The 25,838-nt window shown below is 37.8% G+C and overlaps 1 protein-coding gene across 2 annotated transcripts in view; it reads left to right on the forward strand.

The window, feature by feature from the left end:
* The window catches only part of LOC134752944 (fibroblast growth factor 22), a 251,025-nt gene that overhangs the window by 49,326 nt on the left and 175,861 nt on the right, over positions 1-25,838 (forward strand). For both annotated transcript variants that reach the window (XM_063688743.1, XM_063688803.1), the window contains exon 3: positions 9,728-10,225. In XM_063688743.1, coding sequence (XP_063544813.1) covers positions 10,015-10,225 — 211 coding nt within the window. In that variant the 5' untranslated portion in view covers positions 9,728-10,014. The remainder of the gene's footprint in view (positions 1-9,727; positions 10,226-25,838) is intronic.

Consider the following 25,838-nt stretch of genomic DNA (forward strand, 5'->3'; position numbering starts at 1 on the left):
TTCTTTTTTTATTTATAGTATCACATAATAAATAACCGAGTAAAGTTGGATTAAAAGTCCGAGTTAGAGAATTAATTGTATCGAGCGAAGTGTCATAATTCGTGTATCGGAAGCTATGATATTAAAGATAATATAGTCAAGAACTACATATATTTTTTCCACGTCTACGAATATCAACGCCTCTTAGAAAAACAGGATCATATAAGGAGATTTTTCGCCTTAGTAAAAATATTCAATTTAGTGTTTTTATACAACTCTTAATTATTTACATATTCAAATTATTACAAAAAACGGCGTTAACAGTTTGACAGCTGTCACCAGATAGAAAGACGTCAAATGTTCACACTGTCAATCTGATTTTAATTTAGTTACCTTGTATAACCCGCCCCAAGTCATTTACGATGAACGTTGCATTATCTATTCCATTTGACTACTTTTTAGGGTTCCGTACCTAAAGGGTAAAAACGGGACCCTATTACTAAGACTCCGCTGTCCGTCGGTCTGTCACCAGGCTGTATCTCATGAACCGTGATTTCTGTTGCCGCTATAACAACAAATACAAAAAGTACGGAACCCTCGGTGCGCGAGTCCGACTCTCACTTGGCCGGTTTTTTTTAATAACAATCACCCCTCTATTTTTGTGTCGTAATATTCAATAACTACGTGATCTGCAACATTTGCTAGTGACACTAAGGGTGATAGGGTGTCATATTTTTATATAAAACTTATCTTATAAGTCTTATATTGCGTTTGGCTTGACTAAAGAAATTTAAAAAAACCGGCCAAGTGCGAGTCGGACTCGCGCACCGAGGGTTCCGTACTTTTTAGTATTTGTTGTTATAGCGGCAACAGAAATACATCATCTGTGAAAATTTCAACTGTCTAGCTATCACGGTTCATGAGATACCTGGTGACAGACGGACAGACGGACAGACAGACGGACAGACGGACAGCGGAGTCTTAGTAATAGGGTCCCGTTTTTACCCTTTGGGTACGGAACCCTAAAAATGCATGAATATTTCAATTTATTGCCCCTCGTTTAAAAAAGGAGGAGCAATGCTTTAACTTATTAACATTGAGCGTGACAGTTTTTTTAAGGTAAACTCGCGATCTCAATTTATATCCTGTATTTTTTCAAAAATCGAAGATAAATTTATTTATAGGTACTTACGTCTGACTACATTATATTTGAACAAGGTGTGTTATAAAATAGATATATTACGCATAGAGAACAGATGATAAACAGTTTATCACAGGAAACATAATTAATAAACATTGCTTGCTAGTTCAGCTAATCAGTAAAAAAAATGGTAGGTATACATTTTAATTATTGGCTAGTAGTTGCTCATTCTAACCTAAAAATATAAATGAAGTGGCTTTACATGATATTACACTGTGCCAGCGTTTATGTCATCAAAATGACATTGAAAAATCACCCAAATTTATCATCACACGTTGCTTTAGCAAGGATATTAGTCTATTCAACACGACTATCGAAATAAAAACTAGTGGGTAAGTTAAAAAACTGAGTAAAAAAATTGGAATAACAAAAGTCCACCAACATCTCAATTAATTAAACCATCTGCAAAATAACTTTACAATGCATGTGCTCGAAAAGTGCGTTTCCTACGGAGCCATATCATGGAGCTTTTGTTTTCAATTTTTTTTTACAGTACATATGGTGCTACTTTCTCGCACTAGTGCGGAAAAGAGCACTTTTCGTGCATATGTCGAAAGTTTAAAGGGCTATATGTACTGTAAAACGTTGTACGATACACATGCGAATAGGTAAGATTATTTATTTAGTTGTGATAATATATATATATATATATGTATATATATGTATTTATGGGTATATATTTGTGTTTATATGGATATGTATTGTATATATATGTTTATTTTATATTCTAGATTACAGGTTTTAATTATTTACGTTTGTAATAATTGAACCATAATTTACTTTCTGTTCATAGTGTTCGTTTGTCTATCTTGATCTGTTTATTGTTTCATTCTCAATTGCTCAAAGGTTGACTGGAAGAGATCCCTTATAGGGATAAGTCCGCCTTTGTACATTGTATATATTTATGTTCTATTATTGTGTTTGTAATCTGTCTTATGTACAATAAAGTGTTTACATACATACATACATACATACATAATTTGCAACTCGTGTCGATTTAAAACACTCCTTTCAATAATTAAACTTATTTGCCATGATATGTTTTTTTATTTACTCGCACAATGCATAGTAAAACATTGTATGATACAGGTGCGTAAAGATGATTTCCGCACTTGTTGCATAAATAGCTATTACAGATATCTACGTACAAAACATATATCACTAGTAGTGTTTTGTGTAAAAAAATAAAAAAATTGAAGCAAAATTCGATCGCGCGAACGTTTTAACGTTCTCGGGGTAATAAACAAAATTTCAAGTGACGCATCTATCACATTGATGCATGATTTATACACAACATTCAACATTCTCGGATCAAAGGCCCTTTAGTATTTTATAGGTAGAATTTGTCGTCAATTAATTTCGGTATATTTATGTCTATTATATAGGGTGACGTGATAGCTGGGGATTATAATTCAGAAGGACTTTAATAGCTATTTTAAAACAGACATTCTTCTTGTTTTTGTACGATTTGTTCGTTTTTTGACAGATATTAGAAATGAGAAGTGAAAGATAAAATTGCTACATATTGAAGAAAATTTTAATATAATTTTAACTTGCTGAATCACGTAAATATATTTACTTTTAATCCGCCACTGGCTTATCTCCAATAATCAAAACGTACATATTATATTCCTACCTTTTTAAACATGCAACATTTTCCAAATAGGGAACAAATCAAATTATTTTATGAAATATTCTTGGACATTGGTGGTCGTTGGATATGGGTGGACTTGGTCACTTTTTCTTTAGTATATGTTATCTATTTCAGTTTATTTTCTGATTATTATAATCATACGTTAATTGGGCTATCGTGTTTAATTTGCCGCCAGGGGCGCTAGTGTAGACGGAGGTCTTACAAATTGTCTAAAGCATAGAATTTTTGGGGGTCGCAAGCTTGTTTATCGCGAATTTTCACTCCTTATTCATAAATAATAACAAAAACGGTAGCCCTCATTCTACATTGCGACGCTGATGTTTTGTTAATCGTCATAAGAAGTAGGTAAATTTCTGCATTTTGAATGGCTCTTAATAAACAATAATGTTGATAGTTTAACTTGTTGATCATTTACGCGCAAGTCTTCGGTGAACAACTTACGAGTAACATAAGCATCGTTACAAGCAAACTCAGTATGGTATCAATTTCTTCGAATTTCAAGTACGTCTTCTCTGCTTAATAAATTATACAAATTAACTAATTAACGAACAAGTTTGAGAACAAATCAAATTATTTTATTAAATATTTTGATTAGTGTTTTTTAAAGTAGTCACACTACTATACAAATTAAAAACTGTAATAGATTATATATAAATTAGAAAGAAAAAGACGCCTAGTCTTACTAAGATGGCATATAGTCGAGAAATTCGGACGTGCACCGCCGTGGCGGGGTGGCCTAGGGGTTCATGGCGTTAGCCGCGATAGCTAAAGAATTTGAATCCGGCCTTCACCACTGGAGGGCTTCGTCACTTTTTCTTTAACATATGACATCTATTACAGTTTTTAACTAATGAACGTTAAATAATGTCCATTTAGCCTTGACCCTTATTATAAAAATACGGGTTATACTTCTTTTTAACGAAATGTTACTCGAAAACGCATAAAAAAGTCGTTTGAAACGAGTTTCTGTCAATAAAAGACGCATTAGCACAGACACAGACAGACATAAATCTTGGAAATACGAGCTTATAATAAGTTAAGCTTATAATAGGTCCGGAAACCGCGACACGTATTAGGTCCGGAAACCGCGACACGGCGTAGCGACAGTATCAAATAGATTCCTAGTGACGGCCAAAGTGGCGAAATATATCGGGACATATCCTATTTTATGTTCTAACAAAGGTGTGTTATGATATGTTAGACCACTTTGGTCGTCACTATCTATTAGATGCTGTACCTACAGAGTTAGCACCACATATGGGGCATTTTCTATGAAAAGGGACCTTATTGTCGATGGCGCTTACGTCGCACAGCGTCGCGCGGCATTGTATTTATTGGAGCATCGTTTATAAAGGCGTAAGCGCCATCGACAATAAGGTCCCTATTTATAGAAAATAGCACATATATGTAGAAGAATAGCTGTGACGGCGCGTTAAACATATTAGTTGGGCAAGCCTTCGTATCTCGTGTAATCCCAATTGTCTTCGCCTGGCACAGGGAGTAGGCGCTTCATATAAATCATTCCCATTTGTCCCCGCCTCATGTATGGCGGTGGCCACGTGGAGCAGGAACCCGTATTTGGCTTGTTTTTTTCTTCTAGTTGTTGTTGGAGGGCAAGATGCTCAGTTGTCCTAGATTAGACAAGCCGGTAAAAATGGGAGTCGAGGATTTCAATAAATCCTCCAAATGCAACTTTGGAACAAGTGTAGAGAATTTTTTACGATTTTTCCTTGTTTGAAGTGCATAAACATAAAACATCAATTTGTTTACCCGATTTACCAGATGGTTAACATAATTTAATGTCGATTTCGAATCGAAAACCGACATTTTGCCGCTTAAACAAGAATGGAAACGACAGTTTATTGATGATAATATTGAAATTATGCCGTTTTTGGACACTGGCTTTACACCTCTATGTTATTAACCGTGGTTTTTATATTTAGTATCGTTTTTAATAGTTTGTTCACTTAGGTTTTGAGGTTTATTAAATATATTTATAACGGGTCACTCACGTATTTTAAGTCGAAAACGCTCGACATGTTTCACTCCGTACCGAGGAACAGAGCTTTTGAGGTTTAGTTTTAAGTTCTTATTAGGTATTATCTTCTTTCCTTCTTGTTTGTGTTTTGGTTAGCGAAACTGTGGTTTTTGTTTGTAGATATGTATAAAAATTTCAACGGTCTGTCTATAAATGTCTGACGATTTTTACAGGCCTTCTTGCAAGCCTTTTCTTACAAGAAACTTAATTTTCTATCTACTGAGCCTTCCTTAGAATTTAACGAGTTAAATTAAATACCTATATTTTATGCTTTAATGACAATAACATTCATTACTTTATTATACGCACTTGATTAAATATCTGACAATAATGTTCTTAGAGTTGATTAATACGTCAAAATTTAATTAAGATGCGAAACCTTATAAGGTAACCTATAAGTATAGTTCGCATAGTAAAACGTATAAAACGCGTTTTAATTAACGCACTTTCCCAACACGTAACACCACATGTTCAATATTTATTGACTTGTCGCCGCCATTATTTTAATGTACTTCTGACGAAGATTTCTCAATATTTACTGACGACTCCTTCCGTACCCAGTTTCTCTAGCAAATTTATGTTTGCGGCATTTTAATTTACACTCAGTACTCAAGGTTATAGTAAAGTTCTGATCGTCAGGAAGCATAAGCATACTTATGCGTATTAGATTAGACAACGCTACTCAGCTTTTTTTTTTTATGAAATAGGAGGCAAACGAGCAGACGGATCACCTGATGGTAAGCGATTACCGCCGCCCATGGACACCCGCAACACCAGAGCGGTTGTAAGTGCGTTGTAGGCCTTTAAGATGGGAGTACGCTCTTTTCTTGAAGGTTTGAAGGTCATATCGGTCCGGAAATACCGCAGGCGACAGTTCATTCCACAGTTTAGCCGTGCGAGGCAGGAAGTTTCTGGAGAAACGCACAGTTGAGGACTGCCAACCATCTAAGTGGTGAGGATGGTAATGTTGTAGCGTAGCGCGATGGCGAAAAGAAGCGGCAGGGATTAATCCGAACAATTCCTCGGAGCACTCCCCGTTATACACGCGATAGAAAATGCAGCTAAAGGGCACAAATTAGTTAGACCGTTAGTGGTCAATAAAGTCAAATAACGGAATTTCAAATGTCATTTATATCTTATACTGTCAGCGTTGTCGGTATTACGTAAAATTTGTATTATTTAAATAACTAGTATGATACGTAATTTACTATGTAGTTTTATATTTTTTCGCTTTAGAACACTTCTAAAGAAAAACGGCTGCTGCTGCAAAATAATAGGTCTTCACTTGCGGCATTTGAACTCTAGGTATCCATTGAATATGTTGCTCCTACTTACCAAGAAATTATCTAAAATCGCATGAATTTAGTTGCAATGTAAGATTTCATACTCTTAAAAATCCTTCTATTCAAAATTTCAGTTTTCTCAGATTTTAATATTTTAGAATTATAAAACGAAAATTGGTATGTTTAGAAATAAAACTATGAAAACGGATTATATCGCGTATATTGAATTTATAATACATCCCGACGTTTCGAACCCTTTACAGCGTTCGTGGTCAACGGGTGACTGAGGAAAAATTACAAAGTGCAAAAATGGTATGGTATGTTTAGACTTAAATTGACCACTTAAAAGTTTAATATTTGTTTTAAATAAGTTACATATACTTTTATTAAGGGTCCCCGGCAAGCTCGGTTATCCATACAAACGTACCCAGGTAGCAAAATGACGTCATTTGACGTCATTTTGCTACCTTGGATAGTTCCGCGCTCACATTTTAACACGACTAGCTAGATTGCTCTGCAACGTTGTACTTACAATAGCATAAGGTATATCTATGTCTATAATTAGTTTATGTAAAATATAAACCATATTCACCATAACCATATTTAAAAAAATACAGCTATCTTGTTTTTCATACAAACCATGTTTTTGCTCTATTTCGTTTGTGTTTTAAACTGGAGCTATATAAACTAATTACAGACCTAGATATACCTCATGTCATTGTGTGTGCAAAGTTTCATTACAATCCAACACGTTGTTTTAAAATGATAGCGCTAAGTTTGTATGAAAAGGTGCAATTCGGCCGAGCTTGCCGGGGACTCTTAAGCGCCAGTGACTACACCTGCCTTTTTAATTTAAGTTTTTATTTATAAAAAAACTTGTTAGTTTCAGTCCAACAACACAATCTAAAAACGTTTCTATGCTTCCGAGGGGTTCTTATCTTTCAGTACTTTAATGGTTTTTGATTATTTCCAACATTACTAACACACTTTTCTAATCATAATTCTAACGCAACCAAATATGGCTTAAAATTGAATGCGACTTTATCAATTGTTTTTTGTTGGCAGCTATGTTTGCGTTTCACACATGGGCTGTCAAACGAAGTGTGTGGTTTCGACAAATATCGCAGTTTTAAAACAAAAACAAGCTAAAAGACAAAGAGCTTAAGAGAACATTCAACTTAAAGCGCTTCGTATTAAGATTGAGATTAGCATACGTCTATATTGATAGGTTTTATACCTTTTAGTTTCATAGATTATTGATATTATACGTCTGTGTTAAATACGTTGACATTACGTGACATGCCGTTCGTAATGTTTAGGCCTAAGTGACCTTCGTATTTTGACCTAGTTACCTATTTCGCGCTTATCATATTACTATATACGCCTTTTACTTTTTTAATCCTTCTCTTAGCAGTTTCTTTTCTTACTTCTGAATTGAATCTTATTCCAAAGAATCCTATGGCCAGTATTTTTTTAGTGTTCCGTGCAAAACTTTGTTTTGACATACGGAACACTTCGGGATCACTACGGTCTTGCAAATCAGTTAAATGCGTTCTTCTCAGAGACCGTTTGAGATAAATACCTAAAACTTGAAACAGTTATAGCAATGACCACCACTAATATTGAAAATAAGTCACCGCTTATTTCTTACTTTAGGGGGAAAAGTAGGAGGATGAGAGGGAGGAATCTGGTTAAGATTTTTATTTTATTTATAAAAGCATTGCCACTTGAAGATCTGTACTTCTTACTTGTAGGAAAATCTAGGCATAGTTCGGTTCATAGTTGATTTCAGGGTTTCACGATGTTGACCTTCATTGAAAACCTAAGGGTTAAATCTGTCTATCATCTTTGCGTTTATACTCCTCTTCCATCCTGTAAGCAGTGGCTTGGGATCCCAGGGTACACTAATATAAAAGTCGAGGTGATATTTCATTGACATCTTTTTGTATATAAGCAGCTTACCCATTCGGTTACCATTACCACAAAGTATGCAAATGTAATGAAAATCGCTTAAACATTCTAAACACATGTCACTATGTGATTTATTAACTTATTTAGTACGGAAAAGTTGACAAGAAGCCAAGAAATATAATATTATTCTATGTAATAAATCAGTAACTGATCCAAAGCGCGGGTTACAGTGGCAGGTCAGTCCTAAGATAACACTCAATTATAATTTTTATATCGATTGAACAGCCATTAATAAACAATATTCAATATGTGGCAGATAACGGTGTCTTGAGGCAGTTAATCATAACATGCTGTCATATCTTTTCGTTGAGTAATATAAAATAGTGACTATATTCATTTAGTTGTAAACAATCTGCTTAAATATAAACATTGCTTGAAGATTTAATTACAAAAATAGTTCAAATTGATTTGAGCTGCAGGCACATAATGTTTGGTTTTTAGAGATTATTAACTGTGTAGCACAGTGATATTACCGTAGCAGATTGATGCGCATTGCGCAGTGACATTCTTGCATTTCATATTCATCTATGTGACATTCGATGTAGTTCATGCAGTTAGTTCGATTCATAAATTGTAAATACAGATGTCAATCACAATGAAAAAATTAACGATGATCAACTCTGGCCAACGTGGGACTCGAACTCACATCCTTGGATTGCCGGTCCAATGCAATGCAATGGTGGTTGGGGTTCGTAACGCACAATAAAAAAAAAAAATTATTTACATTTAAGTTAGTTCGATTCTTTTTTCTCAGATCAACGACTAAGTTTAGATCTCCTGGCCTGAACTAACAAACAACCAATTCATAGATGTTGGCAAGTCCAAAAGAACTTAACTCATCATTCGCTTGCCCTTGTCCCATTCACTTGGGGTCGGCGCAGCATGTCTTTTTCTTCCATACATCTCTGTCACCCGTCATCTCATCATTCACTTGCGTTAGTTTCATATCATCTTTCACACAGTCCATCCACCTTTTCCTCGGTTTTCCTCTCCTCGTACTTCCCTCCACATTCATTCTTAATACCTTTCTTGTCACATGACTTTCATCCCTCCGCATCACATGCCCGTACCATGCTAGGCGATTTGCCCTTACTTTTTCTGTTATGGGTACAACTTTCAGGCTTCCTCTTATATACTCATTCCTTATCCTATCCATTCTCGTCACGCCACACATCCACCTTAACATTCTCATCTCCGCTACATGCAATCTCTTTTCATCCCTCACCTTTAGGGCCCAACACTCTGATCCATACATGACGACAGGTCTTATGATCGTTTTATAAATTTTACCCTTCAATCGAAATAACTTAACTGTTGATATTATATATTAAATCCTTTTTAAAGTCAGTGCTCTGTACTCTATGTTCTTTTACCTTTCTATTTCGGTTACCATGTAAAAGCTATAACAAATCCACCTAAACGTAAACGCTATTACAATTCACCTTAGGTGCTTTAAATATTGTGCTTATTAAAATATATAATTATTGTGACCACAAGACGGTATTTCAATTCTTCGCCTCTACATACATCTGAACCAACTACTCCACCTCTACCGCTGAGCAATAGACTTACAATAACATGCACAAATATTTTTGTTACAGATCGTGTGAATGGCCGCAAGCTGGCACGTTTGCGGTGGCGAGTAAACCGAGACACCGAAAGTATCACAATACTGCGACCACTTTACTAAATATGACTGCATTCACATGTCACAACCGAAATCGAAAGCGCACAAGAGATTGCAGTTAATTTGAAAGTATCAGGCCCCACGTTGGGCGCCAAAAAATAAAACCCTACTAAGGGGAAGATTGTAACAGAACTGCGTGCGGGTTATGAGTGGTCGTGAGCAGTGACGGCGCCCGGGCGGCGGCCATGGGCGCGGCGCGCGATGCGCCCGCGCACGCTGCGGCTGCTCCTGGCGGCGCTGGCGCTGGCCACGTGCGCCGCGGCCCCCGCGCCGGAGCGCGCGCAGCGCTCGGCGAACCTCAGTCACATCACCGGAACCTCGAGGAACATACAGATGTTCCTGAAAAATCGATATCTGCAGCTGCTGCCGGATGGCACCGTCAACGGCACCACAGACGTCAACAGCGTTCACAGTGAGTACTTCATATTTGTTGTTTAGACTTCACACTTTTTTGTCTTTTCACACTGTCGTTCACCACCATTCGTCTGCAAATTAAGCGTAACATATTTTTTTGGATGTTGTTTTAATCACAAAAGCTTATGGAATCTACGCTGCAGCGAATTGCATCAAAGAACAGTTCTAGTTATTGGTACAATCAATTGGGTGAACTTTAACAAGCTAACTAAGTACTAAAATAACAACAGACGGATTTGAGTGGAACCGTCCGTAGGGCAATTACTTACGCGATGAAAATGAAATCGGATATCTAGAACTCTCTAAAGCCTCTACTAGCACTACGATTATTATAAACTGAATATCTTATTATTCAATTAATTTAATGGTTATTGATGTTATATCATCAATTCATCTTAGTATGGGCCGTTTTGTAGGTAGGTATCATAGCTAATCACTATATACCTATGCTTTTAATGACAGTTATATTTATAAGACAGATATTTATGAAATTCGATGTAATTGTCGAATTTATCGGTAGAGCAGGATATATCTTCATGCCAGAAACTATATTTTATAAATACAAATACAAATAATTTTATTTTGCATGAAATATGGTACAAAAGGTGGTCAGACAATATTATACATAAGTAACACATATTTCACCAGCATCTGGCAGCATGCAAAAAACTAAACTTACAACTAAAGCTAAGTTTAAACAATTATAGTCAAGGTCAAGGCCTATTATCATGCACCTACCTCACTCAAAGGATGTCATGTATTTCTCAACGGAGTTTTACTTTAAATAAACATTTTCAAAGGCAACTGTTTGATGTCATTATCCAGTCTATTAACAATAATATACCTTCAATTTTGCATATTAAACACTTGAAGTTCAAGGAATGTCGAGACTATTTCAATAAAATGGACTATAACTGTCACTTTAAAATAACGATTATTAGGAACATATTAAGATCATTTGTCTAACACTAAATTGCAACAATACCACGAATTAGCGGCAAAAAGTTAATAGTAGAGCGTTTATCGCTTATTTGATATCTTTCTTGTTATGTCATTGTAACTGTTGTATTACATGTGTAATGTAGCTACATTTTGAGTCATATTAGAATTATCTTAGAGCTTAAATTCCTTCTTAATCATCATTGGACTTGGAACCTTTTTATAGTAACTTGCGTTTTGAGCCTATTATTTACGGCCAGACAGGGTCTAGGCGTGTTTTTTTAAATAATAGTGCCTGTGAAATAAGTCATAACTTATGTTGCTGTTAGTATAAAAACTAGATAAGCGTGTATATAAATGAGATTTACCCGAAATCTGTGGAGCGAATTGAAGTGTGTTTATTTTAAATTTAATATTTTTCGTGAACTCTAATTGCTTACTATACAGTTACCGTTACTCGTCACTCTGAAATATACTAACAACCTAAATCTTAAACATAAACATAACATTGTTCATTATACATTATAACATATTAATAACGGGTCACTCACGTATTTTAAGTCGAAAACGCTGGACAAGTTTCACTCCGTACCGAGGAGCGTCATCAGGAGCTTGCGTCGACGGTGACGGATAGGGAGCCTTTGAACAGTCCGGATGTATACATGATTCCTGGCTCCTGTGGGAAAAACTACACAGGAGAGACGGGCCGAAACATTTCCACCAGATTGTCCGAACACATACGTAGTATGAAGAACAGGGATAGCCGGGGTTCTGCGGTAACGGAACAGGTAGTGGATTCGGATTCGACTCACTATACCTATATACGTTTCGATAAGGTAACCGTGCTGGCGAAAGAAAAGTTTGTGATTCAGCGAAAAGTACGGGAGGCTATCGAAATTAGTCGTCATTCGAATTTTAACCGTGATTGTGGTTGGTCAGTGCCTCCGAGCTGGAAAACTATTTTGGGTACTACGTCGGTGGACAGTGTGGACGAACCATTAGCGAAGGACGTAGTGAGTATTGTGTGCAACCCATCATTTGACAATAATGCCGTAAACGAGGGTAGTTTCTCGCCCCCCCCTGCCGCCACCGGCGCCCGCGCCGAGTCATCGGGCGCGAAGTGCTGCGGCCCGCAGTGTGCGCCGGTCCGTCACCGTCGACGCAAGCTCCTGATGACGCTCCTCGGTACGGAGTGAAACATGTCAAGCGTTTTCGACTTAAAATACGCGAGTGACCCGTTCTTAATATGTTTAATATGTCTGTGTCTCACGGAAGTTTTGTTATTGAACCTAAATGTAAGGTAGTGTTTGACTAATTCCTTTCAATAGGCGCCACTTGCACCATCCCACTAACCCGGGGTTAGCCGGTTAAACTTGGAGTTACCATGGTTACCAGTACAATTTGACACTAGGTTAACGGTTTAACCGGTTAACCCCGGGTTAGTGGAATAGTGCAAGTGGCGCCATATGACATAATCTTCGACACCTCTATTGCTTGCAATTAGTGATGGGTCTAAATGGGTTTAGTCTATTCTCCTCTCCGCTCTACTGAATTACCACAAATGCTTTTGGTTGATTCCCGCACGTCTCCTCTCATCTTCGCCTTAGTGGAAAGGCAGCCGGAGACAGACATATGTAGTGAGAATGCATGGCACATAAACCAACTGGTGCTGGCTTTGCAAGATACGGCGATATTCGGTAACTAATATTGCGATGTTAATGGAGCGAAATCGTTCTTAATCTTACAAATCTACACAGCAGCATCTGTCTTACTATTACCATTTATTTGACAGCTCCTAAAAAGGTTAATAGACGCAATAATAGCATCCGAACTAATTTAATGGCCGGGTAATAACAAAGCTGTCAGAATCGGCATGCAGGTACGTAATTACATATCGTCCGAATTGCGATAATGACTCTATAGAATGGATTGCCGCGAGCTAGCTGTTTGGAATCGGAATGACACGGAATGTGCGTGCGTGAGTGGTACTTTGAATTGGAGCAAACACTAATGAAATTTGGCTATAATGTACAGTTCTATCGTGTAATTCACATCCTCTAGCCGCTGATAAACTTGCTACAAATGCAAATTTTGAGTTTTGAATGATTCACGGTTAGTTTCACTAGACTTATATATGCTTATATTAAAAGGTAATCACGGTCTATATCCCGGTCAATATAAGTCTAATGCAAATTTAATTTGTCAAAATGAAGATTCAAAATACAACGGAGTGATAGACCTTTTTATATAAATTTAATAGCTTTTTATAGGCCTCTGGGCAAGCTAGATAAAATTTTATAGCTTTAGGGTACATAAAACTTATTAGCAGGAATGCATTATTATATGAAGTGTGCGATACATACATCTTGTAATATTATTAAATCATTTTGTCGTCAGCCGAATAGGAAACGTACAAGTACCTATTAACGCTCGTCTTGAAGATAAAGGATACCTATAGTACTTAAAAGTATTTTTTGGATTTTTTAAATTAATAATCAGTTTATTTTTAATCATTTCAAGCAACATTTTCATTGCCCCTGCTACTTTATTGAAAAAATATTAACAAACTTTACTCGAGTTAATTGTGCGTAAACAAGACTGAAATATTCAATGCAAAAGCTATTTTAAAATTGAGTATTGTATGCATATATTCCCATACTAAAAGCGTGAATATCGAGTAGTACAAGCGTTTATTACAATCGGCCGCTTGACATCCTTAGATTTTCAGTTTAATGTTTCCTTCAGTTTCATCAAACTTGAATATTATGGAAATATTTACGTCGTTAACGTAAATAAATTGCATGCGTAACACGTGAATAAAACTAAATGCAGACAGTATGGCCTCAGGATTTTCCCTGACAACTGACAATAATCTCTTGTCATTTTTGTCCAAAATCTAAGCTTGGCAATCATGTTTGTTTACACTGCAACAATAAAAATAATTACTAGTGATAAATTGCTTAATGTTACCGTGTTGCATTCTGTTGCTCCACAAAAGTTTAGGACTAGTAATTCAATAATTCATTAAATAAATATTTTAAACACTGTCCGGTCCGTCACCGTCGACGCAAGCTCCTGATGACGCTCCCCGGTACGGAGTGAAACATGTCGAGCGTTTTCGACTTAAAACACGTTATTAATATATTTAATATTTTAAACACTGTATTGTAACCGATATTTAGAATCGGTAAGCCCGCCGTCGTGACATTTACATTGACTAAAATAACAGCGCGACGTCTGGACCAAGATATTATTGTTGTTGATGCACTGTTTAAGTATGTTGTAAGAATTTTATGTACCTATTGTATTTACCTAATTGGCACAGACATAAAATGTAGTTGTTGTGTGTGTGTGACATAAAATTCACTGAGTTAGAGAAAACCAAATATTTTTAAAGTAAGTCAAGATCTATTATGAAATGTATTGTTTTCTTTGCATAATTTGACACAGAACCCCGAAAAACGCGTAAAATTTGAACGACTTCAGATAAAAGCCGATCGAGGTATTGCTAGCCAATTTACCTTTCTCCGCTTCCCGGTATCCATTTCCTTACATTTTTTCAACTTCCAACCCGTATACTCACAAAAACCACAAATATCAACTTTATCCTAATGATATTAAGGCTATTTAAAGTGCAGGTGTTTGCCGCAATTTGCAGTTTATTGCAAATAATCATCTTCACGTATTACTATCAATTTTGAACTTTACTGGTATACTTTTAGTGAGGTTCAAACTGTATTTTAGTTTGGTATTCTGCAGCCGTTGTCTTGTAATCTGTGCTCTGATTATATCAATTACAGCCTTTGTTCATTTCGGCTTATCAATAACACTCCGCACGAATTTGGAGGCAATTTTCCGCTAAATACTAAGCATTGTTGTCAATTTACTCACGACTAAAATCAACGACCCTAAACTTCAGATTTGTTGGTGAAGATAAGGTAAACGTACTAGTATTTGACAGTTGACAGCCCGTTTATCACCTAAATTGGTAAATTTAAGGTGGAAGGTGGCAATTATTGGGACAGTGTCTACCTGGGACATTTATGTTATAAAGGTTACAATATTATGATATAATAAGATCAGCTAAACAATTTACTGTGGACGAGCCATTGAAAATTGTTTCCGACTTACGAAACTACCTTTACAAATATATAAGTCAAAGCTTCAAATATGCTACGTATGAATAATGCATTTCTCAAAATGACGTTTCCTCAAAGCGATAAAATTTTCTTGCCAGCTTTTTATGAAATATGGCATGACAAAGCTAAAATCATGCACAACACAAACTATAGATTTGGCAGCTTTTATGAAATATGGCATGACAAAGCTAAAATCATGCACAGCACAAAATATAGATTTGGCAGCTTTTATGAAATATGGCATGACAAAGCTAACATCATGCACAGCACAAACTATAGATTAGGCAACTTTTCTAGCTTTTATGAAATATGGCATGACAAAGCTAACATCATGCACAGCACAAACTATAGATTAGGCAACTTTTCTAGCTTTTATGAAATATGGCATGACAAAGCTAACATCATGCACAGAACAAACTATAGAGTTGGCAGCTTTTATGAAATATGGCATGACAAAGCTAACATCATGCACAGCACACACTATAGATTTGGCAGCTTTTCTTGCTTCCATTAGGTATCGCATGTGCGAAACCTGACGTCGATCGTCAGTCGTCACCATCGTTATGCAATCAGCAATTAACGCGAACAATTACTGCCACGTGTTTAGGCTGTTGACCTTACGCACGAACGCGAATATATACGGCCCATATGAATGGTTTGTACGACGCGGTTTCATGAGAGTGATATTAGTGAGTAATTGCGTATGCGCATAATAGATTCTAAATGTAAGCTGATATTTGTGCAATATTTTTAAGAGCTTGCCGGGGAAGCTCGGTTCTCCATAGAACGTAGTTACGCTCTCATTTTATAACGACTAGCTAGATTGCTCTGAAAGTTTGTACTTTTTTTTATACTACGTCGGTGGCAAACAAGCATACGGCCCGCCTGATGTTAAGCAGTCTCCGTAGCCTATGTACGCCTGCAACTCCAGAGGAGTTACATGCGCGTTGCCGACCCTAACACTCCTCTCCCTCGAAATCTGGCAACCTTACTCACCGGCAGGAACACAACACTATTAGTAGGGTCTAGTGTTATTTGGCTGCGGTTTTCTGTAAGGTACCTCCCCAGTTGGGCTCTGCTCTAGATCTGGAATGACATCCGCTGTCCTGTGCCCTACCACACAAAGCGAGATGTCATGCACAGTGCCCATACCTCTCTTTTGGACGTAGTTTAAGGACATATCCGGGTCCAACCGGGTACTTACAATAGGATAAGGTATATCTAGGTGTGTAATTAGTTTATGTAGCTTCAGATAGCCGAACATTTGCTACACTCGGGACCAAACCACTGGATTGAGCTCCATAATCCCAAAGTCCTCTCAATGGAACGTCTTTACTACAGCAGGAAAGTACGTGAAGCAATTGAAATCAGAAAACATTGAAATTTCAATCATAATGAGGGACAGGGATTTCGTCTGCGTGGAATCCAGTGATTAGCAAATGTAAGGGGCAAAAAACATCCCATCACATACCATCGAATGTCGTAAGCGAAGTGACAACCCTAGCGTACAAGTTAATAATCAAGATCAAGTGCGGGTAGTTCGCAAAACCCGCGCAGCAAGTAGATGTTGATGATGTTGATACAATTTCCTCGCTAGTCTGCCGGTGACCACGCACGTAACCTCACGTTCGAAACGTCAAGCCATAAATAAACGTAAGTTTTTACGCGATTAACTCCCGTGTTAGTTTAAAATTAAGAACTAGGTTACTTCAAACAGTGCTATAAACGGCCAAATAAATGCGTCGTAAACAGACGCCTAGCATACAAAGTCGGCAACCATAAACACAAAAATCAAAACGGTCAGACACAGATAATTTCTTTCTCATTCGTAACGATTGGTTGTTTTGGAGGAGGAAAATGTCGAGAACAAAACCTCGATTTCAAAGATTTTTACGCAGGATCGTTCGCCTAAGCAGCAGTTGTCCTTATCGCAAAAATTTTAGAAACCGTCTCCGCCAGCGCGACGAAGATATTTACCTAAAATTCTCAAATTTGAGAAGGGGCTCAGCTGGTATATCCTCTTAACTCATAGGTGTAGGTAGTATTTAGTAACATTTTAATAAATAGATAACTATAAACTTAGTGGTAGTTAAGCTTAGAATAAATTTAAAAGTGGAAAAATTACTGCCTCGGGTAAGACTTTAACTCACGGCCTCTGGATCGATACTCCAGCGCTCTGCCAACTGAGCCACCAAGACCTCATCCATAGTCAGCAAATCTTCCCACTATATGGGTCTAGGGGACCCTAGCGACATCTACCGTAAGAGTGTTACACTTCTTAAACGGCCACCGGAGTTCCAAGTCATATTGGAAATTCACCAGTTAGGGCCTGGCCACATGTACGCGGTGCGACGTCGCCGACGCAACGCGGCGCGTTTTGCGGTGCCGCCGCCGCAACGCAGAAATCTGCGGCGCCGCTCGCCGCAACGCAAAATCTGGCGGTGCGTCGTGCGACGCCGCGCGCGGTACCGCAAAACGGTGCGCGGCGCCGCCCGCCGCAACGCAAAATCTTGCGGTGCGTCGTGCGTCGCCGCGCGCGGTGCCGCCCGCCGCAACGCAAAAATTTGGCGGTGCGACTTGCGGTGCCGCGTCCGTCGTCGCGGCACCGCATGCGGCGCCGCGCTGCATAAGTAGTAAAGAATTCGACTGTGTTTGGCTGTTATTAAGAAGGCATAGAAATAAGAAGCAATTGAAAAGAAAATTTTGGGTAAACCCATGTCTTCATGTCATGAATGAAGATGGATATCATTTCAAAAGAAAATACGAGGCATTGAAGATGACTGAAAATAAATTTCATAACAATTTTCGAATGTCTGTGCCGTGTTTTAAAGAACTTTTAAGCAAAATATCGCCTCTAATAAAGAAGAGACACATATTTGTTAATAACCATATAATGTTAATAACCAGAGAGGAAAAAGGACTACACGTTTGTATGAAACGGCGATATCGCGCGGGTCCTTCACTTTCGTATTAAGTGTTAAAAAAAAGAAAAAAATATTATTCTGTAAAATGGTGGCGGTATTAATTTTAGAATTTTAGAACACGACCTGATTGTCATTATCTCTAAAGGCGTGTAAATTATTTTTGGAATGTTGACTTGTAAGTAAAGCTGTTTGTGATTGTTGTTGATTTTTTCTAAGATATATTAAGCCTGTATGACAGTTGGTGAATTAGTGAGTAATCATTAGAACCATATTTATAGATAAACGATTGTTGTTTTTTTTTAAATATATACCTATCTATAGTATATTATTATTTATGGAACGTTGACTTAATTGTGATTACAAATTTGCAGTCGCACCGCCAAATTTTTGCGTTGCGGCGGGCGGCACCGCGCGCGGCGACGCGCAACGCTTTGCGACACCGCGCGCGGCGACGCACGACGCACCGCAAGATTTTGCGTTGCGGCGGGCGGCGCCGCGCACCGTTTTGCGGTACCGCGCGCGGCGTCGCACGACGCACCGCCAGATTTTGCGTTGCGGCGAGCGGCGCCGCAGATTTCTGCGTTGCGGCGGCGGCACCGCAAAACGCGCCGCGTTGCGTCGGCGACGTCGCACCGCGTACATGTGGCCAGGCCCTTACGATGTGCTACCCATTCTAAATTAATTTTTAACAAGCAGAAACGTCATAATAACATCGTCGTTAATAGCATTGATCGCAGACGTTTCTGCTTGTTAAAAATTAATTTAGTGGTAGTTTCCCACGACTTGAATTGATAACCGATAGTTGTAGGGAATTGGTTCACGATGTAAATAAACTTGTGTACGAGAGCTACTACATGTGCGCGCGCAACTATGCCGTCCGATAACACCAATTAGCACCGTGGCGAATCGTGATGGCTCGTCGGTCATTACAATATGGGCTAAGATAAAGATAAGAGAGAAGTAAGATAAGATTTGTGTGACTACCCGACGAAAAGTGTATTTAAAGTTTGGGGTAGAAACAATTGGTCTTCATAGAAAACAACGATATTATCATGAGATCAGTATGCAATGTATTTCTTGCGCAAATAGTCTTTAAAGAAATATTGACCTATATATTTAAATCGCAGAATATCACTACAATGAGAGGTTGGAAAAACATTCTTTATAAAGTGTAGCAGTTCACATTGCTACTTAATTTATTTTTTGTTCGTTGACGCAACCCGCACTAAACAGCAACTCTCTTAATTCACCCTCGCTGTACCTTATGTCGTTGCAATAAAGTTTAAAATGTCAGTTAACAGTGTCGATGACGATACACGAGTCAATTCACGCCACTGCCACAAAACCCTTTTAAAATATGATAGCACATCTTATATCTCCAAGCGCCATCATACAATTTACGAGGTGGTTGCTTACAATAAATCCGTCATCGTCACAGATGGGCACAGCGATTGCACTTTATGGGTTTAATCTGGCATCTCGGGTGGGCCGAACAAGGGAGTGTGGGTTAAGAGGAATTTTTGCGGATATCTAAGCTGTGAGGACTTTTTTAAAGTGGTTCTGAGGTCTAGATTTTATGGTTAACTTCACTACATAGTATAAAATAAGGTCGCTTCCTGCTGTCTGTCTGTCCCTATGTCTTTAACTACGCAACGGATTTTGATGCGTTTTTTTTATATAAATATAGTGATTCAAGAGGAAGGTTTATATGTATAAATTCATCAGCATTGCACCCGTGCGAAGCCGGGGCGGGTCGCTAGTACTACTAAAGTACCTTAGTCCTTTTGTCTGGTGAGGATGAAAACTCGCCTTTTTTATACTCTAGATCAAAACTGCCGAGCTTTTCTTGAGGGACTAAATACAGTATGGGTTTCTTCAAAAAACCGGCCAAATGCTAGTCGGACTCGCGCACGAAGGGTTCCGTACCATTACGCAAAAAACGGCAAAAAGCTCAAATTGATCTACATTCGTATGAACACTAAAACGCCATTCCGGTCTTTGTAAAGCGACGACGAGGTTGCGTTTAAGGACATCTTTATGTCGCAGGTACTGACCAGGGAGGCTTTCCACAAGAGAGCTCCGAGTAAAATATTGCTTTGGGCAATCTCTCATTAGGTACGTTTAGGTATTATTCGGTACGTCGTATGCAAAGTCATGCTTGCAACAAAATAATATAGGTAGGTGGGTCAAAATTCTTTCCGTTGTCTTGTGTCTGACAACTCTGTTACACTTGTATATCCGTCTTCTATCAAATAAATAAAAAATATCGAGTGCTATCGCATGTCTTTCTAGCTGTAGATTATGTTTTACATGAGAAAAATTACAAACTAAATTTCATCTCATACAGAAAGTTCTACTCCGTCACATTTTTTGGGGACAAACGAAAATAATTTTGACGCAACTTTTTAGGTTATCTGCAATCATATAGCTGCATTTGGGTTAAATGATCGTCTGATAATTGTTGTGGTATTACTGAATCACTCTAGATTCGCTTTATCTCTGGCAAAACAAAAACAAAGTGGGTGTGATTGTTAAATATCAATTAAAGAAAAGATTAAGAATTGATAAAGAGAGTCTGTAGTGTTTGCACTGATTTATGTATCAACATATGAGTCAAATCGTGAACTGCTGGACTAAGGTTTATAATTATGTATTTTTTTATTTATTATACACAAAAAAATTACATCATTACAAAAAAACATCTATAAGATCATATAAATATATTTAATCTAAAAACATATAATAAACATTTATTCACTAGGTATACAAAACCAACTATTATTAGAAAGCTGTTTCGTGCTGCATTCCTGCAGTAAGTTCAGAAGATTTTTCACTTGATTTAGATTCATTTCGAATGTAACTACTAACTTACTATATGTGTGATATTTTCAAACAATGATATTTTTTCATACTACTTAAAAGTATATATGTAGGTATAGGTATAGTTTAATGATACGTAAACGTAAAGCCAGGGGCGTAGCTAGAGGATATAGCGCCCGGGGCAGTCACCAAATTTGCGCCCCCTGACGACTGACAAAAGTTTCCCTGCTGCTGCCTTTTGCCCATTTTGGCGCCCCCCCTTGGACGGCGCCCGGGGCACGTGCCCCCCCTCTCCCCCCCAGCCCCCCCCCCCCCTAGTTACGCCACTGCGTAAAGCTTCAGTATTGAAACTTTTGAAAGAGACACTTGTCAAGAATAATGCGTCATACTGCTAAATACCATATTCGGTAGTCCCTCAATTTCATATAAATAAGATAAAACAAGTGTGTGCCTCTTAAAACAGACGGTCTGTCTGTAGTCTGTCAGTGTGCGCACGCGCAAACAGGTCCGGTGTCGTGTCGGAATACACTCAACTCACTTAACGAAATGATGTACCGCCAAATTGTGCACCAAAAAATTATCGAGCTACCATTGGTTCTCGATCAAGAGAAACGAGTATCATGTGTTCATTTTAAAAACCGGCCAAGTGCGAGTCGGATTCGCGCACGAAGGGTTCCGAAGGGGTAAAAAACGGCAAACAATCACGTTTGTTGAATGAGAGCCCCACTTAAATATTTATTTTATTCTGTTTTTAGTATTTGTTGTTATAGCGGCAACAGAAATACATCATCTGTGACAATTTCAACTGCCTAGCTATCACGGTTGATGAACAGCCTGGTGACAGACGGACACACAGACAGACAGCGGAGTCTTACTCTTAGTAATAGAGTCCTGTTTTGGGTACGGAACCCTAAAAATGATTTAGGCTTCACATATCACGTTATTGTGTCTTATCTTATTGTTGCACTACTTGCACTTACGTGGTTAGGTTGTTGTTTAGGTTTTCTTCCTAATAACGTCTTGTATTTAAAAAATGCGAGAAATAACGGAACGTTTGTCACAAAAATCGAACTTATGAAGCATATTATTTAAATACATACACTATGTTATTTTGGTGTCGTGGACCTGAATGTCAAAAAATAAAAATCTAATGGACTCCTTGAGAGGTTCCGAATTAGACGAGTGTATGGGCAATTTTTTCACAATTTTCATATTTGGTCCCATGGGAAACCTTGTTCAGTGTGACGTGTGACCATCTTAATACATTTTTGAGATTAGGGATCATGACCCCAAAATCACACAGTATAAACTTGTTTTTTTATTTTACTCATTTTTTTACCTCAAAATGTCTTTTGTATGAACATCCGATCAAATAACCGGTACCGGTGGTAAAGTTTTCGGGAAAGACTCGTCCGAATCAGTACTGTCTTTTTTTTCTCAGTATTGCGATAGGTAGGGTTGTCGCATTGGTGTTTTGTCCTTTAGTTTCTGTATTTAATTTTAATTTATTTATTACAATTAAAATCTGACCTATGGCGTATCTGACATGGGCGTAAGGTGAAAAATTTATTCACTGTTCATTACTTTTCAACAATTACAATAGTTCTTGTAACAAAACGGCCAAGCCACATATTTTGACTAAGGTGTAGAGTTTTTGAAGTTAGGGCTTGTAGAGTTAGGGCGTGTAGAAGAGTTAGAAGTTAGGCTCCACCTAACCATAATTGTCTCATCTTGGCAACATTTTACATGAAAATGTTTTTGATGATACATTAGGTAAGTAAAACAATATTAATAATATGGTAGTACTATCTAAGGTGGATACGTTATACATATTTATTATGTTGCTTGTCGATTTTTACCGAGGCAAATCCAGAAGGAAGCGTTATTCTAACAGTTTATGTACGTTTTTAGGTGTGATGTTTATGTGTATTCATAAAACTTATGCATTATCCTCTGTCACTACTGAGGGGCTACCGTGAAAACCGAAAATCAAAATTTAGTTATCTGCCTCTCTATCCCTCTTGCATATTCGAGCGATAGAGATACGATAAAGAAATTTGGATTTTTGTTCTTTACGAAAGGGCCAGATTTTGATGATTGATGTGGCCGTCGATTTTGTTTTTTAGGATTCCGTACCCAAAGGGTAAAAACGGGACCCTATTACTAAGACTCCGCTGTCCGTCTGTCTGTCCGTCTGTCACCAGGCTGTATCTCATGAACCGTGATAGCTAGACAGTTGAAGTTTTCACAGATGATGTATTTCTGTTGCCGCTATAACAACAAATACCAAAAACAGAATAAAATGAATATTTAAGGGGGGCTCCCATACAACAAACGTGATTTTTTTGCCGTTTTTTGCGTAATGGTACGGAACCCTTCGTGCGCGAGTCCGACTCGCACTTGGCCGGGTTTTTTTAAAGATTTGCCTTGGTTTTACAGGTGACATAGGTATTTTATTGGTGGTTCTTAGTAGCAACCCTAGAATGCCAGATTCGGTCGTCCTTGAGACGATTCGGGTCCGGTGACATGTTTTATTCATGACAATTAATGCAATTAAGAAAATAACTCCTTACTTTGTATCGTGTTAATAACAGTGAGAACAAGCCAGTATAGAAGCTGAGGGTAGAAAAGAAACATGTTAAAAGCGATTATAATGCTCATTGCTGGAATAGTACATATATAAATTAAATTCAATTAAAAAATCTTTATTTCCACACCTTAGGAAAATAATTTACAATTTATAGAAAGATAACTTAAAAATACAATAATAAACTAAACTTAAACCTAAACATCAATTTAACATAAAATAATAATAATATATTCTTTTCACCTCAGCAGCTCGAACAAGCCTACTTTCGTCACTCCCTGGAGTGAGGAAAGTGCGACTTTCCTCACTCCAGGGAGTGAAACAATGTAGCTTTTTAATTTAGTGAAGGCCATGAACTTCATACTTTTATTAAAAAAAAAATATTTTACATCTCGTGTTTTTGAGTCCCTCGCTACGCTCAAGATTCTACCTTAGAATCTCGCTTTCTCGGGACTCAAAATAAACACTCGCAAGAAAAACCAATTTTCCTCTCTTGTTGCACAAATAACTATTATTGTGCAACACATAATGAAGAAAAATACAGATAAAGAACACACATTACATTAGGTAACAACAGGCGGTCTTATCGCTCAGAAGCGATCTCTCCAGACAACCTTTAACTATAACTTAAATCTATGGTGAGGCAAAGGGTCCCAATCTCAGCATGTGCGGTGCAAGAGGGCTCCGCGCTGATTTTCAGACATACTAGAATGGTGTGAAATATTTGAACGGGGCGTGAATGCCGCTCATTGATACTATTTACAATACGAGTGATTAAAAAAACCGGCCAAGTGCGAGTCGGACTCGCGCACGAAGGGTTCCGTACCATTACGCAAAAAAAGGCAAAAAAATCACGTTTGTTGTATGGGAGCCCCGCTTAAATATTAATTTTATTCTGTTTTTAGTATTTGTTGTTATAGCGGCAACAGAAATACATCATCTGTGAAAATTTCAACTATCTAGCTATCACGGTTCATGAGATACAGCCTGGTGACAGACGGACAGACAAACAGACAGACGGACGGATAGGCTCCCGTTTTTAACCTTCGGGTACGGAACCCTAAAAATTGCACTAGGGGAGACCGAGTCGTGTTGTAACAGAGGAGAGATGTGACATCGTCGATTTTTTGGAATCTATTAACTAATAACGAGCTTGCAATAACGGGCGTTAGTTCAAGTTACTATCTAACAAACGCGCACTGTTGCGAGTTCGCTAACAGTTAATAGGTTTAAAAAAATCGACTATGTCACAACTCTTCTCTGTCACAACTCACCTCGGTCTCCCCTACTTCTAGAATGGAATTCTACTTGCGTTTAATCGTAAATGTATGAAATGTCGTATCACTAATCAATCGTAAACTGGCCCTTAGAAAGAAAAATGTGACGTTTTCAAGTAAAGGTACCACATTGTCGCTTGCCGACGAAATTTGCTAGTATCTTTATACGAATACCCTATCAGAGCGTCCATATGGTAAGCGACAAAGTGGTACCTTTTGCTTAAAAACGACACAAATATTAATTCAACGGTTACTTTTTGTTGTTAAGTATTTGGTTTAAAATAATTATGTTTAATTAAATGCAATTACGACCAGAGAAGATACTGTTAATGTAACTTAAAATGATCTCGTCAACCGAGATTCCTCTCAAATACCATCTCATCAAGTGATTCTCTAAATTTATCTAATAGATTAACTCGTTATCCGTCCAATTCATTATCGGTGATAAGTAGAGCCGTTATCAATTCATTATTAAATGGCTTGCTTCCGTTAAATTTAAATGTTAATTTGTCTATTTTGATTGGGTTACGACATATGATTCTCACGACTCGGTATGATATATATGTTCAGTATGTTGATAGACATATAATTTTATGGATTATTAATTGTGGAAACACATAATTGTTACTTAATGTGTAGCTTGTGAATGTTTTTTGTTGAACATTTTTTTTTATACTACGTCGGTGGCAAACAAGCATACGGCCCGCCTGATGTTAAGCAGTCTCCATAGCCTATGTACGCCTGCAACTCCAGAGGAGTTACATGCGTGTTGCCGACCCTAACACTCCTCTCCCTCGAGCTCTGGCAACCTTACTCACCGGCAGGAACACAACACTATTAGTAGGGTCTAGTGTTATTTGGCTGCGGTTTTCTGTAAGGTGGAGGTACCTCCCCAGTTGGGCTCTGCTCTAGATCTGGAATGACA

Source organism: Cydia strobilella, chromosome 1, assembly GCF_947568885.1.
Source record: "Cydia strobilella chromosome 1, ilCydStro3.1, whole genome shotgun sequence".
NCBI lineage: Eukaryota > Metazoa > Arthropoda > Insecta > Lepidoptera > Tortricidae > Cydia > Cydia strobilella.